The following is a 14852-nucleotide window of genomic DNA, read 5'->3' as shown; positions in this document are numbered from 1 at the left end:
TATTACAATTTTTCATTCCCGGTATTTTTAATCCCACTCCCGATATTATCATTTCCATTCCCGGTATTTTTAATCCCGTTCCCGATATTATCATTTCCATTCCCGGTATTTTTAATCCCACTCCCGATATTATCATTTCCATTCCCGGTATTTTTAATCCCATTCCCGATATTATCATTTCCATTCCCGGTATTTTTAATCCCATTCCCGATATTACAATTTTTCATTCCCGGTATTTTTAATCCCATTCCCGATATTACAATTTTTCATTCCCGGTATTTTTAATCCCATTCCCGATATTACAATTTCTCATTCCCGATATTCCCGTCCCGATGGCGCCCCCTAGCGGCGCGCTGCCGCCGCTGCCGCGTTCGCTGCGCGTTGTGCGGGGCCGGGCCCCTCGCGGCCGCCGTCGGGGCCGGGCCGGGCCGGGCCGGGCAGGAGCGGCCATGGGGAACCTGTTCGGGCGGAAACGGCGGAGCCGCGTCACGGAGCAGGACCGGGCCGTGCTGGTGAGCGGGGGGGCACCGGGCCGGACCGGGCCGTGCTGGTGAGCGGGGGGGCACCGGGCCGGACCGGGCCGTGCTGGTGAGCGGGGGGGCACCGGGCCGGACCGGGCCGTGCTGGTGAGCGGGGGGGCACCGGGCCGGACCGGGCCGTGCCGGTGAGCCGGGAGGATGGACCGGACCGGGCCCGGCTCCGGGCTGCCCGTGGGGTCCCCGCGGCGATGGAGGGACCGGGCTGGGGCTGAGCGACTCCCGGTGCTGGCGGTGCCGGAGCGGGGCAGCGGCTCTGCCTGAGGGGCGCTGGAAGTGTCAGGGCTGGGTCGTGACCCTTGTCCTTCCCTCTGTCCCTCTGTCCGTCCCTCTGTCCCTCTGTCCGTCTGTCCCTCTGTCCGTCTGTCCCTCTGTCCGTCTGTCCGTCCCTCTGTCCGTCTGTCCGCCCGCCCCGCGTTCCCCCGTGTCTCTGTCCCGCAGCAATTGAAGCAGCAGCGGGACAAGCTCCGGCAGTACCAGAAGCGGCTGAGCCTGGGGCTGGAGCGGGAGCGGGCGCTGGCCCGGCAGCTGCTCCGGGACGGCAAGAAAGAGTGAGGGCCAGGGGACACCGGGGCCGGCAGTGCCACCTCCAGCGTGTCACCGGCAAGGAAACACCGCTGGAGCGTGGCAGTCAGAATCCCGGAATGGGTTGGGGGGACCTCAAAGCTCATCCCATTCCACACTCTGCCATGGGCAGGGACACCTTCCCCTGTCCCAGCTGCTCCCCAGCCCCATCCAGCCTGGCCTTGGACACTTCCAGGGATCCAGGGGCAGCCCCAGCTGCTCTGGGCACCCTGTGCCAGGGCCTGTCCCCCCTCACAGGGCAGGATTTATTCCCAGTTTCCAATTTGCTCATCCCCTGTCCTCGCAGGAGCGGGTCGGGGTTACCAGTCCAGCTGCACACAAGTTGTCCCCTTTTAGCAGAAGCACAGAACAAGGGTGGGTGGCTTTGATGGGGCTCCTTTGGGCTTCAGTTGCTTCATCCCTGCTGCGTTGCCCTCCCTCTGTGTCCCTCAGGAAAGCCATGCTCCTGCTGAAAAAGAAACGGTACCAGGAGCAGCTTCTGGATAAAACAGAGAACCAGATCAGCAACCTGGAGCGGATGGTGAGCGACGCCTTGGGGTGTCCGGGGTGGGGCTCCCCTTGGATCCCCTGGAATTCCATTCCAACTGGCAGGTCCTGGCAGGTGTTCAGCCCTCTGTCCAAGGGCAAATGTCTCCAAAATTGTACATGTACCATGATTTTCCCTGGAGAGACAGAGTGGTGTGTTTGGAATCTGCAGGTTCCCTGTTAAATGTGTGTTTTGGAAATTGCTGAGACGTTACTCACGGGGGGGTGGCTGCACTGGGGCCTTCCTGGGCTTGTCTCAGCCCTGTCATTTCAGAACTGGATGTGTTTGGGTTTGGGGAGGTCTGGGCTGGAACTGGAACCTGGATGATCTGGTACAATCACTCCACGGGCTGTGCAGCCGCCTGTGCCGAGCTTTTTGTGTGGATGTTTCCTGCTGCTGGTGCCACTGTCAGGAGAGAAAGGGCTCCACTGACTCCTCCCTGCAGCTTCTCTGGTGGTCCTGGCAGCCTGTGTCTGCCTAATAATAGCAATCGTGGAATTGTTTAGGTGGGAAGAGCTCTCTGTGCCCAGTCTCTCCCCAGCACTGCCAGGGCCACCACTGTCCCCAGCTGCCACACCCCATATCTGTTAAATCCCTTCAGGATTCACTGGGCAGCCTGTGCCAATGCCTGGCCAAAGTGTGACAGGCTCTTCTTCTTCCTGCTCCAGGTCCAGGACATTGAATTCACCCAGATTGAAATGAAGGTCATCGAGGGCCTGAAAATAGGCAACGAGTGTCTGAACAAAATGCACCAGGTACCTGTGGCTGGGGCACTTCAGAGGGGCCTGGCTGGAGCTGCCTCCCTGCAGGCCCCTCCCACACCTGCATTTTGGCTCTGCCCTTCAGGTTATGTCCATAGAAGAAGTGGAAAGGATCATAGGAGAAACGCAGGATGCTGTGGATTATCAGAGGGTGCGTGTGTGAGGAGCTGGGAGCAGCCTCAGCACAGAGCTGCTGGGATGGGCCTTGTATCCAAGAGCCACCAGGCTGGGAATGTCATGTCCTTCCCTCTCTCCCACAGCAAATAGACGAGCTCCTGGCTGGCAGCCTGACTGAGGAGGATGAAGATGCCATTCTAGAAGAATTAAATGCTATTACTCAGGTGGGGTTGATGTTTTTGGGATAAAAATCCACATTTTTAGGAAGCTGTTTTTAATAGCAGTTTTTTAAGGACCTTTTTCCTACTCTCAGAGCTCGTTCTGGGGGAGATCTGGGACACTGCCACCCCCAGTGTTTGCCCAGTTGTGGTCTGTGACACGTGTGACACGCTGTCCTTAATGTCCTTGCAGGAACAGTTGGAGCTTCCAGAGGTTCCTTCGGAGCCGCTCCCGGAGAAGATCCCAGGTATGTTCTCCTTGCACAGCTTTGGCTCCCCGTGCTCCTGTCCCGTGCCATGGCCTGAGAGCCTCTCCCAGTGTCTTGGGGAACGGGAGGGAGCAGCAGCTCCCGCAGTGGGGACGGGCCCGGCTGAGCCCCCAGCCCAGGAACACCCAAGTTCCACCGACATCTGGTCATTCCCCTGGGGAGCAGATGTGACATCTGCTGTCCTTGTCACATCCTGTACCTGCTCTGAGGCAACCTCCTGCCCTGAGACACCTCAGGGTGTCACCTTCCTCCGGGAGGCTCCGTAGGGAATTCCTCCGTTCCCTGAGCCAGGCGAGGCTTCCTCCCGCAGCCCCGGCCGCTGTCATGGCACAGGGACAGGTATTCTCTGGATGGTGGATTCACCCTGCACAACACTGGATTTCCCTGAGCCTTGGGGTCACTTGGAGCCCTTCCCACCCCACTTGGCAGTGATTTGGAAGCAGCTGGATGAGGATCACTGGAGTCCCACAGTTCCAGGATTGTCAGAGCACGAGCTCCACGCAGCTGATGGTCCCCGAGTGCTCCTGAGCCATCCGAAGGCTCGGTGGATGGATCTGTGTGGGAATCAAGCTGGGGAGTGGGAGAGCTCACTAAGAGGGTGACCTTCCCTGGCAGGGAAGGAGCCCACTGGGATTCATCAGGTGTCTGTGCTGAGGAGCTGAGAACTCAGCCTGGTGGAGACTCTTCTGGGGCAGCAGAGCCCGGAGCTGTCACTCCCAGGAGCTGGATCTCCCTGTTTGTGCAGAGTGGAGCTGGAAGAAGCCATTTCCCTGTGTGGAATCTGCCCAGGAGCAATCTGGGATGTGGGGAATGGGGCTGGTTTCCTTGGAGCTTGTTTACTCCTAAACAGGGCTCAGGTGTCAGCACTGAGGCCAAACAAAACACGGCCCAGGGCTGTGGGGTCCAGGGGGTGAGGGCAGAGCTGGCCCTGCTCCTGCCCAGGGTCTGTCCCTGGGCTGGGCATGTCCTCAAAGTCTGTAATTCTTCAGTGCTGTGTCAAAGGGGCATTTCCACACGGGAATGTGGCATTATTTATAACCAATTTCTCTCAGTTCAGGTGCTGTGCAAGCATTTGCTGTCCTGCAGAGCGGACTCTGAGCCCTGGATCCTCCTTGGGAGATGGCTGCAGGATATTTGCATTCCCTGATTCTGTAATAAGTTTCTTTTCCTTCCACAGAAGTGTCACCCATCAAGAACAGGCCAAAGCCAGAGCTGGTGGCAGCATCTTAACTCCCAGTGCTGGGGATTCCCCCACGAAACTTTCACCCTGGACAGTTTGCCCTCCCAGCATGTGCTGGGAACAGGCAATGCCTTGGCAGCATCCCAGCTGTGCTGGGTGGATTGTGGAGCAGGATTCCCTGCGCAGGGTGGGGAACCTCAGCTGATTATCGCTCTTGTATCAAGATTATTTTCTAGTGCTTTCTTTTTTTGTAACTTAAATTCCAAACTCACTCAGCTGCGCTGTCTCGGGATTAAACAGCAACTCTAAATCATCCAAAGCCAAATTTTCCTCTGTAGGTTTGATTCTGGTGGTCAGCCTGCCTTTGCTCTGGCCACATCCCAGGAGAGCCCCGGCTCAGAGTGGCGGTGTTTGTGGCGTGGGCTGGGTGAGCACACACCCCTGGTGTCCCTGTGTCCCCTCTCTCTCCTGGCTGTGTCTGTGCAGGGGTGCTGTGTCCGCGTCCTGCTGCACGCTGGGCGGTGCTGGAGCGCAGACTCAGCCCTGCCTGGTACAGAACCAGCCCCAGGGCTTTGATTTGGGCCAGGCTCAGCCTGGTGCTGCTCCTGCTGCAGCGGCTCTGGCCTGATGTGCTGCGAGCTGAGGAGCCCTGGCCTGCCAGAAACCCCTGCAGTGCCAGCAAGGAGCTCCTGCCCGTGTTCCAGCCAGGATTCCTCCCTCGTGGGCTCTGCTCCAGCGTCAGTTCAGCTGTGGCCGGGATGGAGCCATGGATCTCACGGACTCTGCTCCAGCTGCTCCTGCCCAGCGTTTCCTCGGGGACTCGGACGCGCTTCCTCGGGCTCGTGCTGCACTGGACACGGGGCTGGAGCTCCAGGAATCACCGCTCCAAAGTGCTCTGGGAGCAGCTGGAGGAGCCCCATCCCCTCTGAGGACTCAGCTGAAGGGGCTGGAGCTCTGCCTGGGCAGTCAGTGGTGACAGATCTGGCTGCTCTCGGAACGGGCTCACCTGCCAGCTTGCAGATGCTCTTCAGGACACTGCAGATCTTTATTCATTATGTACTTGAAGCCAGGACCCCTAATCTGCATTTCTGTGACGGCAGAAGGACCAGAGGGTCCTTGGAGACTTTGTGGGGCTGTGGGATCTGGTGCTAGACAAAAATCCCCTGATCCCAGGGACTGGAATTCTCCCCATGGTGCTGGGCCAGCAGCAGCTCTGGGTGGACTCACGCTCTCCTTGTCCTCTCTGTTGTGTTCCAAAGACTGGCCAGGGCATCCTTGTCCTGCTCGTGTGTCCCCAAGGCAGTGAAGTGCCTTGGAGCCGCCCCATTTCCACTCCCATTGCTGTCTCTGAGCAGTTCCCTACCAATCCCACAGCCCCCGGCCCTGTTTGACACCAGGGCAGTGCTGGCAGAGCGGCTGCAGCCTCCGGAGCTGCCCGGGGCATTGGATGGTCCCGGGGCAGGGTCTCTGGTCACCCCAGTGGGGACAGGCAGCTCCTGCTCCAGCCCTGCCGGGGACAGGGTCCTGCTCGGTCCCGGTGCTTTATCCCGTGCTCAATCCCGGCTGTGCTGCAACGCAGCCCGTTCCCAGCAGAGAGAGCCTTGGGTTCAGCAGTGCCGCGCTGGCAGGAGCATTTCTGGGCAGCGCTTTTCCTGCAGGCTCCTCCAGCCCTGCCAGGGCTGCCCTGCTCTGTCCCGCTCACGGAGGGAGCGCTGACAGCGGGATCTGCCCTGGCCTTTGGGAAAACGCTGCTCCCCGGATCGGCCCCGCCGCGGGAGAGGGGTGGGGAGGCTGCAGCCCCTCTGCTCCGCTTTTCCTCCTGATGAACGTCCTGGCAGCAGGAGAGGCTGCGCCGGGTCCTGCGGGGTGTGGAGAGGGAGCGCGGCTGGTGCTGAAGGGGTTAATGCGGCTCCTTGCATTCGATGCCGGAGTGGAGAGGCCATTTACTGATCCAACAGGGAAATTCGGGGCAGATTGGCCGCGGCTTCCTCTGCTGATCCCTGCAGCTTGTGCTGGGTCTCCTTGGGAGGAAGGGCCGGGGCTGGGCTGTGACCTCCGGGCTGTGCTGTGACAATAAATTGGCTCCAGTGGTTCCACCGCCTCCTCTTCAGCCTGGTGTTTGCACAGGGAGGGTCCGGGTGAGCAGCAGTTCCTCCTCCCTGCCCTGCCCGCTCCGGCAGAGATGTGGGCAGGGGATTTCAGAGCGGTCCCTGTGTGACACCAACAGCCCTGGCACGGCTCTGAACCAGGTGTGGCTGACACTTCCCAGGGCTCTGCCACTGCCCTCCCTGCTTGGCTTTACAGCAAGGCCACGTTCGGGATTGTCGGAATTACCCTGGAATTGTCAAACTGCTCCACGGCCGGTCCGTGCCCGGGCTCGGGGCTCACACGGGCGTGTGGCTCCCGCCTGAGGAAAATGTCCCGTCCCGTTTTGCCTCCCTCTGTGGCACTTTGTGCTCCATCCCCGCGGGGCTGTCCAGCAGCCGGCCCTGTGTGTGACTGTCCCGTTCGGAACGGGCCCGGGCTGGGACAGGCGGGCTGAGGCTGCCCTGGGATGTTCCCGAGCCTCTGGCGGCGCTTGGGCAGCAGCTGCTCCCTTCTTACTCCGGCTTTACGTCTCCCCTGTGCTGGGAGCAGCGGGATGCCCCCGGATCCCCCTGCCCGCTCCAGCCGGAGCCTCTGCGGCGGCTCAGCCCCCCCGGCCCGTCCTGCCGGGCCCTGGGAAGCGGCTGTGCCGAGCTGGGAGAGTTTAAGCAGCGCTCCCCGAGCCCCTGGGCTGCGGCAGCGGGGAGGGAGCCAGCTCCTGCCGGGAGGGCTGCGAGCAGAGCTCTTCCAGCTGTGTTTGACTTGGCCAGATGTTGGGTGAGAGGAGCGTGGAGGCAGCGCTGCTCCTTGTTAATTAAACCCTGGAGAACGGGAACAAACCTCGGCTCCCCCGGAGCGCCCGGCCCGGCCCCGGCCCCTCTCCTGCGGCTCTGGGGACAATGGCAAAGCTGCCGTGCGGGCACAGCACGTGTGACAGTGACAGGGAATTCAGCATTCCCAGAGCACTCGCTCCTCCTGGGTCTCTGAGCTATTCCCAGCAGTTTGTGCGGCACTGGGGAACCGAGGAGCTCTGCTGGGAGAGATCGCTGCCCATTCCCTACTCCCCTCCTCAGGGCCAGGAGTTCCCTGTTCCGTGGGGACACTGCCATCCCATGGGGACACTGCCCCATCCTATGGGACACTGCCCCATCTCATGGGGACACTGCCCATCCCATGGGGACACTGCCCATCCCATGGGACCTGCCCCATCCCATGGGGACACTGCCCATCCCATGGGGACACTGCCCATCCCATGGGACCTGCCCCATCCTATGGGACCCGCCCCATCCTATGGGGACACTGCCCACCCCATGGTGACACCGGTGGGGAGCAGGAATTCCAGCCAGCGTTATGCAAGCAGCGGTGCCTTTGGACAGGCTCTCATTCCCGGCTCTCATTCCCCGCTCTCATTCCCCGCTCTCACTCCCGGCTGTCCAGGAGGCAGCTGAGCCCCAGCACCGCTCCCTGGGGCTGTTCTGGGCCCTCCGCAGCCGCCCCCACCCCTCCGTGTGCCCGCAGCCGCCACGGAGCCGCTCTGGGGCAAAGGCCGGGAGCTGCTCCCCTCCTCAGCAGCCTCTTCCCTGGGCTTTGAGGGAATTGTGTAATTCCCAGAGCCCCGGCGGTTTCTATGCCAACACAGCTGGATGGCAGCGCTGCCGGGGAGGGAGGGGGGCTGCGGGCCCACCCCCAAAACAGCTGCACAGCCCCAGAACAGCTGCACAGCCCCCAAACAGCTGCACAGCCCCCAAACAGCTGCACAGCCCCAGAACAGCTGCACAGCCCCCAAACAGCTGCACAGCCCCCAAACAGCTGCACAGCCCCAGAACAGCTGCACAGCCCCAAAACAGCTGCACAGCCCCAGAACAGCTGCACAGCCCCAAAACAGCTGCACATCCCAAGCCAGCTACACCCCCTGACTCGCCTCACGCTCTGCTGCCTCCGATGTTCCCTGGGGCACCCATGGAAGAACAAAACAGAGCCGAGAACCTCGGAGGTGTCGGATCCTCTCACCTGGGTCCTTTTTGGCACCTGGGGGCTCTCCCTGTCCCCCCTCAGCAGCTCCCACCCCAGGGGAATGAACTCGCGGTGTCCCTTGTCCCCCTCCCTCCCTGGCAAGCCCTGACCAGGGTTTGGTGAGGATCTTTCATCTTCCTCCTCCCCCTCATCATCCACACCCTGAGCTTGCCCTGCCCTGCGGGGGCCTGGGTGCTTCCCACACTCGGGGGCACCACTGGGGGTGCTGAATTCTGCACCCAAACCTCGCAGTGCCCCGTCCCAGCTGCCCACTCGGGCACCGGGAGCCAACCGCTGCCTCCTTCCCTTCCCTCCGCCGCACCTTCCGTGCCCTGGTGTCACGCTGAGTCACCAGCAGAGCAATGGAAGAGGCTTTGGCGGGGAACAAACCCAAGTTTTGATAGTTCAACTGTGGGAAAAAAAAAGAAATCAACGCAATTTCCTAATTAGAGCAGCGCTGGGAACAAAGCGGGTCTGTCCGAGCGCGGCCGGGAATGTGACCTTTGCTGGCTCGTGGTGCCAGACGGTGAGCGGAGCTGCTTGGCAGGGCTGCAATGCCTCAGCACAGCCCGCTCCGACGTACGAGCCACAATTCCTCCTCCTGGGGGACGCGGGGCCCGTGGCGGATGGGTGGAAGGAGCACTGGGAGGTGGCGGTTGTCCCCGTGTCACCGCTTGCGCTGCCCCAAACAGCCCTGGCTGCTCTGCCCTGCTCTGGAATGCGGCTCCTCAAGTCGTGGGTGAAGCTGTGGCCACGCCGGGTGTCCCCGAGGGCCAGCGCTGCCACGTGATGGGTGTCCCCAACCTGTGTCCCCAACCTGTGTCCCCAACCTGTGCCCCCAACCTGTGTCCCCAGCCTGTGTCCCCAACCTGTGTCCCCAACCTGTGCCCCCAACCTGTGTCCCCAACCTGTGTCCCCAACCTGTGTCCCCAGCCCGTGTCCCCAGCCCGTGTCCCCAGCCGGTGTCCCCTGCCCGGGGCCGGGCACAGCAGAGGGTGCCGAGCTGCTCCAGGGCTGGGGCTCCCAGCGCCCCGTGATTATTTAGTTCTTTCATCATTAATTAGCGGGAGGGAAGGAGAGCGGTCCCGTGCTGTGCTCGTCCCTGCGGAGCGGCCGGAGATGCCCGGAAAGCCGCAGCCGGGTGGCCCCGGGGCTGGAACAGGAGCGGGGGAATTCGGAATCCCGTGAATCCAAACTGGGCCGGGCAGCCACAGCCGCCAGAAGTGGCCATGGGACAGGGAACGTGGGCCAGAATGGGGGACACGGGCAGGGGGTGGCAGCGGGACCTGATCCTGCCCCTTCTGCCAGCTCGCTGTGACCGGCTGGTCCTTCCCAGGCAGGGCTGGGCAGGGGGGAGGCAGCGCCCGGAGGTGCCCAGAGCCCCCGGAGGTGCCCAGAGCCCCCCGGAGGTGCCCAGAGCTCCTGGAGGTGCCCAGAGCCCCCCCGGAGGTGCCCAGAGCTCCCGGAGGTGCCCAGAGCTCCCGGAGGTGCCCAGAGCTCCCGGAGGTGCCCAGAGCTCCCGGAGGTGCCCAGAGCCCCCCGGAGGTGCCCAGAGCTCCCGGAGTGCCCAGAGCCCCCGGAGGTGCCCAGAGCTCCTGGAGGTGCCCAGAGCCCCTGGAGGTGCCCAGAGCCCCCGGAGGTGCCCAGAGCTCCCCGGAGGTGCCCAGAGCCCCCGGAGGTGCCCAGAGCCCCCGGAGGTGCCCAGAGCCCCCGGAGGTGCCCAGAGCCCCCGGAGGTGCCCAGAGCTCCTGGAGGTGCCCAGAGCCTCCTGGAGGTGCCCAGAGCTCCCCGAAGGTGCCCGGAGCCCCCAGCAGCACCTCGGCTCTGCCCCTGACGCTTCCCCGAGCTCAGCAACGTGATGCAAAATCCCATCATGCCAATTATGCAAATCGCATAAACTATTCCTGTTATTCCGAAGGATCCCCAGAGAGCTCCTTAGCGCTGTAATTCAGCATTACTCACTCGTGAAACAGGCGCTGGGGCAGGTGAGGAGGGACAGGGGCTCGGGCTGGCAGCGAGGGGCACCCCAGAGCGCAGGGCTCTGCTCCCCCAGCCCCAGCGGGGCATGGCAGAGGGTGGCTTTGCTGTGGAGCCCTCCCAAGCCTGCCCAGTCCCCAGGGATGGCAGCACGGACGTGTCCGAGCGTCCCACGGCCGGTGCCAGCCCCGCTGCCCCTTCCCTCTCCCTGCACCCCTCATTCCCATCCGGTGCCTCCATCTTCCCAGGCCCCAGCTCAGCTCTGCATCCGCAGCGCTTTGTTCTCCCACCCACTCCCGCTTTCCTCCGTCATTCCGGCTCCTCCCTGTGCCTGCGCCCCCCGGGAGCCGCCCGGGATCCCGCGGCTGCTCCGGCCGCTCGCTCAGCCCGGCCCTGCGGGGCCCCAGGGTGTCCCCGGGGTGTCCCCGGGGTGTCCCAGGGGTGTCCCAGGGGTGTCCCAGGGGTGTCCCAGGACTGTCCCAGGGCTGTTCCAGGGCTGTCCCCGGGATGTCCCCGGGATGTCCCAGGGCTGTCCCCGGGGTGTCCCAGGACTGTCCCCGGGATGTCCCAGGACTGTCCCCGGGGTGTCCCAGAGCTGTCCCCGGGATGTCCCCGGGGTGTCCCAGGGATGTCCCAGAGCTGTCCCAGAGCTGTCCCAGGACTGTCCCCAGAGCTGTCCCAGAGCTGTCCCAGGACTGTCCCCAGGGATGTCCCCAGAGCTGTCCCAGGGCTGTCCCCAGCCAGGACAGGGCAGGCACAGCTCCGGGAGCGCTGCTGCCACCGGAGTGTCCTGGACACCGAGCACTGTGGGACTGGGAGCGGAGGGTGCTGGGGTCCCCCCGGGAGTGTCACCAGTGTCCCCAGGGATGAGACCCCGGGTGCTCCGAGGCACAGAGTGATGCTTGTGTCACATCAGGGAGCAGAACTGTCCCCAAATCCCTGGACACAGCAGCTTGTGCTGCTGGGGGTCTTGCTCAGATGCTGCTTCCAATGGGACTGGGGAAACCCTGGGGTGATGAGAGGCCAGGTACTTTGTCGTGCCTCAGTTTCCCCCGTGGTGAAATCACCCCACCCCAATTTGTGAGTCCCAGTCCCCGAGGCTGAGGCAGGAGTTGGGAACCCAGCGCTGCAGCTCCCACCCTGCAGAGGAAGGGCCTGGATTGTTCATCCTTGGTTAATCCCCAATAAATGGCTTTGCTGGGGCTGCCGGTGGCGCTCGGTGGGATTTAACTGTTGGGAGCTGCTGGCACACGCGGGACATCTCCAAACCAAGGAAGAGCTTCTAAGTCCTGACCCTCTGAAGATTCAGGGACCAGCTCCCACCAGCACCAACAGTGCCAGAATGATGGAATGGCCGGGGTTGGAAGGGACCTGAAAGCTCACGGGACATTCCGCTAGCCCAGGCTGCTCCAAGCCCCGTCCAACCTGGCCTGGGACACTTCCAGGGATGGGGCAGCCACAGCTTCTCTGGGAAACCCGTGCCAGGCCCTCCCCACCCTCACAGGGAGGAGTTTATTCCCAAAATTTAACCTGAACCTCCTCACTGTCGAGGCTCCTGCTGGAATCCTGGTGAGCGACGGCTGCGCTGCAAAGGGGAGGCTGAGGCTGGGTTTGGGAGGATGCTCCAAGTCCTGGGCACTGCTGTGGGGTCTGCTGGCCCAGCTCCTTCATGAGGGGCTCAAAACGAACTGGGGGGACAGGCTGGGCTTGAGGAGGGGACCCCAAGGAGGGCAGGAGACAGAACTGGGTGAGGTGTTCAGGGAAAACACGTCCTGTGCTCTCACGGGGCTGGTTTGGCTCAAAGCCACCTGGCCGATTCCCCAGTGACTCCCCAGATGTCAGAAAAATCACATTTAAATTATTTTAGAAATAAAAACTTCCTGACACAGCACAGGGAGGGCTTGCAGTGATGTCAGGGCTCCGATGGAGAAGCCATCTGCCCCGGACCATGGCACAGGCAATTCCTGGGAATCTCATTAACACGGTGACACTCCTGCCCACCCCGGGGGCTGGGTGGGCTCAGCCTCCCCCTTCAGCACACACTGAACAGGAGGAACAGAGAGCCAAGGCTGCCAGAGAGCCAGCGGGACTGAGTGGACAAACGGGAGATGGAGATGAGATGGAGATGATGGAGATGATGGAGATGGAGATGAGATGATGGAGATGGAGATGAGATGGAGATGATGGAGATGGAGATGAGATGGAGATGGAAGTGGCTTCTTCAGCCTGGTCCAGTTCCCTGCCTGGTCTCTCCTGCTCTGGCAGTGCCAGGAGATCCCAGTGACCACCTGGAGCAGCTGGGGTTGGATCTTCCTCAGGAAACTCCGAGCATTTTCTCAGGGGCTGTGACACAAACCAGCACTGATGGTGCTGATGGTCCCTCTCCTTCCTCCCCTCCGTGCCGGCCAGTGACACTTCTCGCTGAAATGCACCAGGGATTCCAAACCACCTTTATTTCTCCTCTCTCCATGTCACCGGAGGTTTCCCGAGTCGCCGAGGATGTGGCAGCTCTCGGTGACCCCGCAGTGCCGCATTCCCGTCCCTGGGCAGTGTCCTGCGGCACCTCCCTCCCATGTCCCACCCTGGCAGCCACCGCAGCCACCGGGGCGGCGTTTCGGGAGCAGGGAGAGTGTCCCGGAGATGGGAACACGAGGGGGTGCTGGCCCGAGCTGTCCCTCGGTGCGGCTGCTGTCACTGCCCTGGGACATCACTGCCCTGGGACATCACTGCCCTGGGACATCACTGCCCTGGGACATCATCACTGTCCTGGGACATCATCACTGCCCTGGGACATCATCACTGCCCTGGGACATCATCATTGTCCTGGGACATCATCACTGTCCTGGGACATCACTGTCCCGGGACATCATCACTGCCCTGGGACATCACTGTCCTGGGACATCATCATTGTCCTGGGACATCATCACTGTCCTGGGACATCGCTGCCCTGGGACATCATCACTGCCCTGGGACATCATCACTGACCTGGGACATCGCTGTCCTGGGACATCATCACTGCCCTGGGACATCATCACTGCCCTCGCTTGTCGCTGCCCCGTCCCCACCCTCGGTCCCCGCGCCGGGCGCGTGACCCGGCCGGGAGCTCTGGCGTGATGCCACGCTGGTAATTAAGAAGGAACCTAATGAAACTTCGAAAATAGCACAATTTCCTCCCCACACCTGCAGCCGAGCGGGGTGGATTACATAAGTTATTGTTGCCACAGCAACTTGGCTCCACCCGGGGCTGGAGGTGGCCGGGGCCGCTGTGCCGTCACCCCGGGGAGGGCTCGCTCGGGGATGGGGTTCTGCTCATCCCAGCGCTGCTCCCAGCCCGGCGAGGCGGATCCGCACGCTGTGCCCGCACCCCGCGGGGGTCGGGCCCGCCTTCCAGAGGGGAGAAGGCGCCGCGGGGATTCAGGTAACCCACGGGGACTCTGGCACCATGGTTACCCTGGGCACGCTCCAGCTGCCGCCGAGCCCCGGGGAGTGAATCACCCTGACAAAAAGGCAGCGAGCAGCAACCAGGGGGAGAGGAGAAAAAAATAAAATAAATAAATAAATAAAAAGAGAATTTAAATAAATAAATAAAAGGCAATCAAAGCAAACGCCACGGCACGAGGCAGAGGCAGGTTTTTCCTGCTGAGAATTCCCAGGGTGCTGCGGGAGGCTGCGGGGCGGCAGCGCTGCCTCGGGCTCGGGCACCGCTCCCGGGCCGTGGGCAGCACGGGCAGCCCAGGGCTGGGCACATGGCAAGAGCCAGCGACGAGGATAATTTGCTCCATGTGGCTGTGACTGAGGGGAAATGAACTCCCTGGCTGCTTCCAGCCGTGGAGCTGCTCTGGGAGCAGGGAGATATGAGGGAGAAAGGTTTTCAGCGCTCGAATTCCGGGGGGTAAGGAGAAACAGAGCATGGGAAGAAAGTGGAGCGGCTGTCTGCGAGCAGGCCTAGATGGAAGAGATTCTCTGAGGGCCGTCCCAAAAGGCCTCTTTTATTATCAGAAATTACAAATCCTTTTATCTTCCTCACCAGAGGAACAGCTTGTTTGAATTGCTGGGCTGTCACACTGGAATTAGATGCAAGAACCCCCCACATCCATGACGTAGCGAAGAACTTACATAACGTAACTAAAAATAAGGTGATGGAGATGCAGAGAGAGGCACTGTACTCCTGGATGCTTGATCCCGAATCCTTCCCCGGCGCTGGAGAGCCAGCGAGGTGCCGGTGTCTGGCTGAGGGTGTGGAGTCCCGGCAGAGCCGGCTGCGGTCTGGGAGTGTGGGAGGCAGAGGGAAAGCGGCAGCGCGGTGTCCCAGCAGCGATGCAGCCAGCCAGGAATTCCCCTGGGAACATCTCCAAGGGCAGTTCTGATCCCGGGCCCCCCGCTGGTGCCGCAGCTGCTGCCTTTCCTCAGCCCCAGTGGGAAAGGGTTAATGGTCACCCCAGAAACATGAGAAGAATCCTTCTCAGGAGCTGGGAGTTCTTTGCTGTGCTCTGGAGTGTGGAGGCTCCGAGGCAGAAGCCAAAACGGGACCCAAATGCAGGCAGAGGGAGCAGCAGCTCCCGGTGCCCTCCCGCTCCTGCAGCCA

At 62.0% G+C, this 14852-nt stretch overlaps 1 protein-coding gene across 2 annotated transcripts; it reads left to right on the top strand.

The window, feature by feature from the left end:
- The first annotated feature begins 388 nt into the window (after window positions 1-388).
- On the top strand, window positions 389-6288 carry CHMP6 (charged multivesicular body protein 6). Of its 2 annotated transcripts, XR_015277929.1 has the most exons (9): window positions 399-512; window positions 978-1087; window positions 1554-1641; window positions 2316-2402; window positions 2494-2559; window positions 2669-2749; window positions 2937-2991; window positions 4190-5565; window positions 5990-6288. XR_015277929.1 is itself a non-coding variant. In XM_086857016.1 (8 exons), exons 1-8 carry the CDS (start codon window positions 450-452, stop codon window positions 4240-4242), a joined length of 603 nt encoding a protein of 200 aa, XP_086713142.1. In that variant the 5' UTR covers window positions 389-449; the 3' UTR covers window positions 4243-6288. The 2 variants fall into 2 exon arrangements, 1 of the variants encoding a protein (XP_086713142.1); XM_086857016.1 differs by having other exon boundaries at window positions 389-512; window positions 4190-6288.
- The last annotated feature ends 8564 nt before the right edge of the window (window positions 6289-14852 follow it).

Source organism: Cyanistes caeruleus, chromosome 19 (assembly GCF_971803275.1).
Source record: "Cyanistes caeruleus chromosome 19, bCyaCae1.hap1.1, whole genome shotgun sequence".
NCBI classification, from domain to species: Eukaryota; Metazoa; Chordata; class Aves; order Passeriformes; family Paridae; genus Cyanistes; species Cyanistes caeruleus.
The sequence above is the reverse complement of the archived record's forward strand: the minus strand, read 5'-3'. Positions and strand labels throughout refer to the sequence as shown.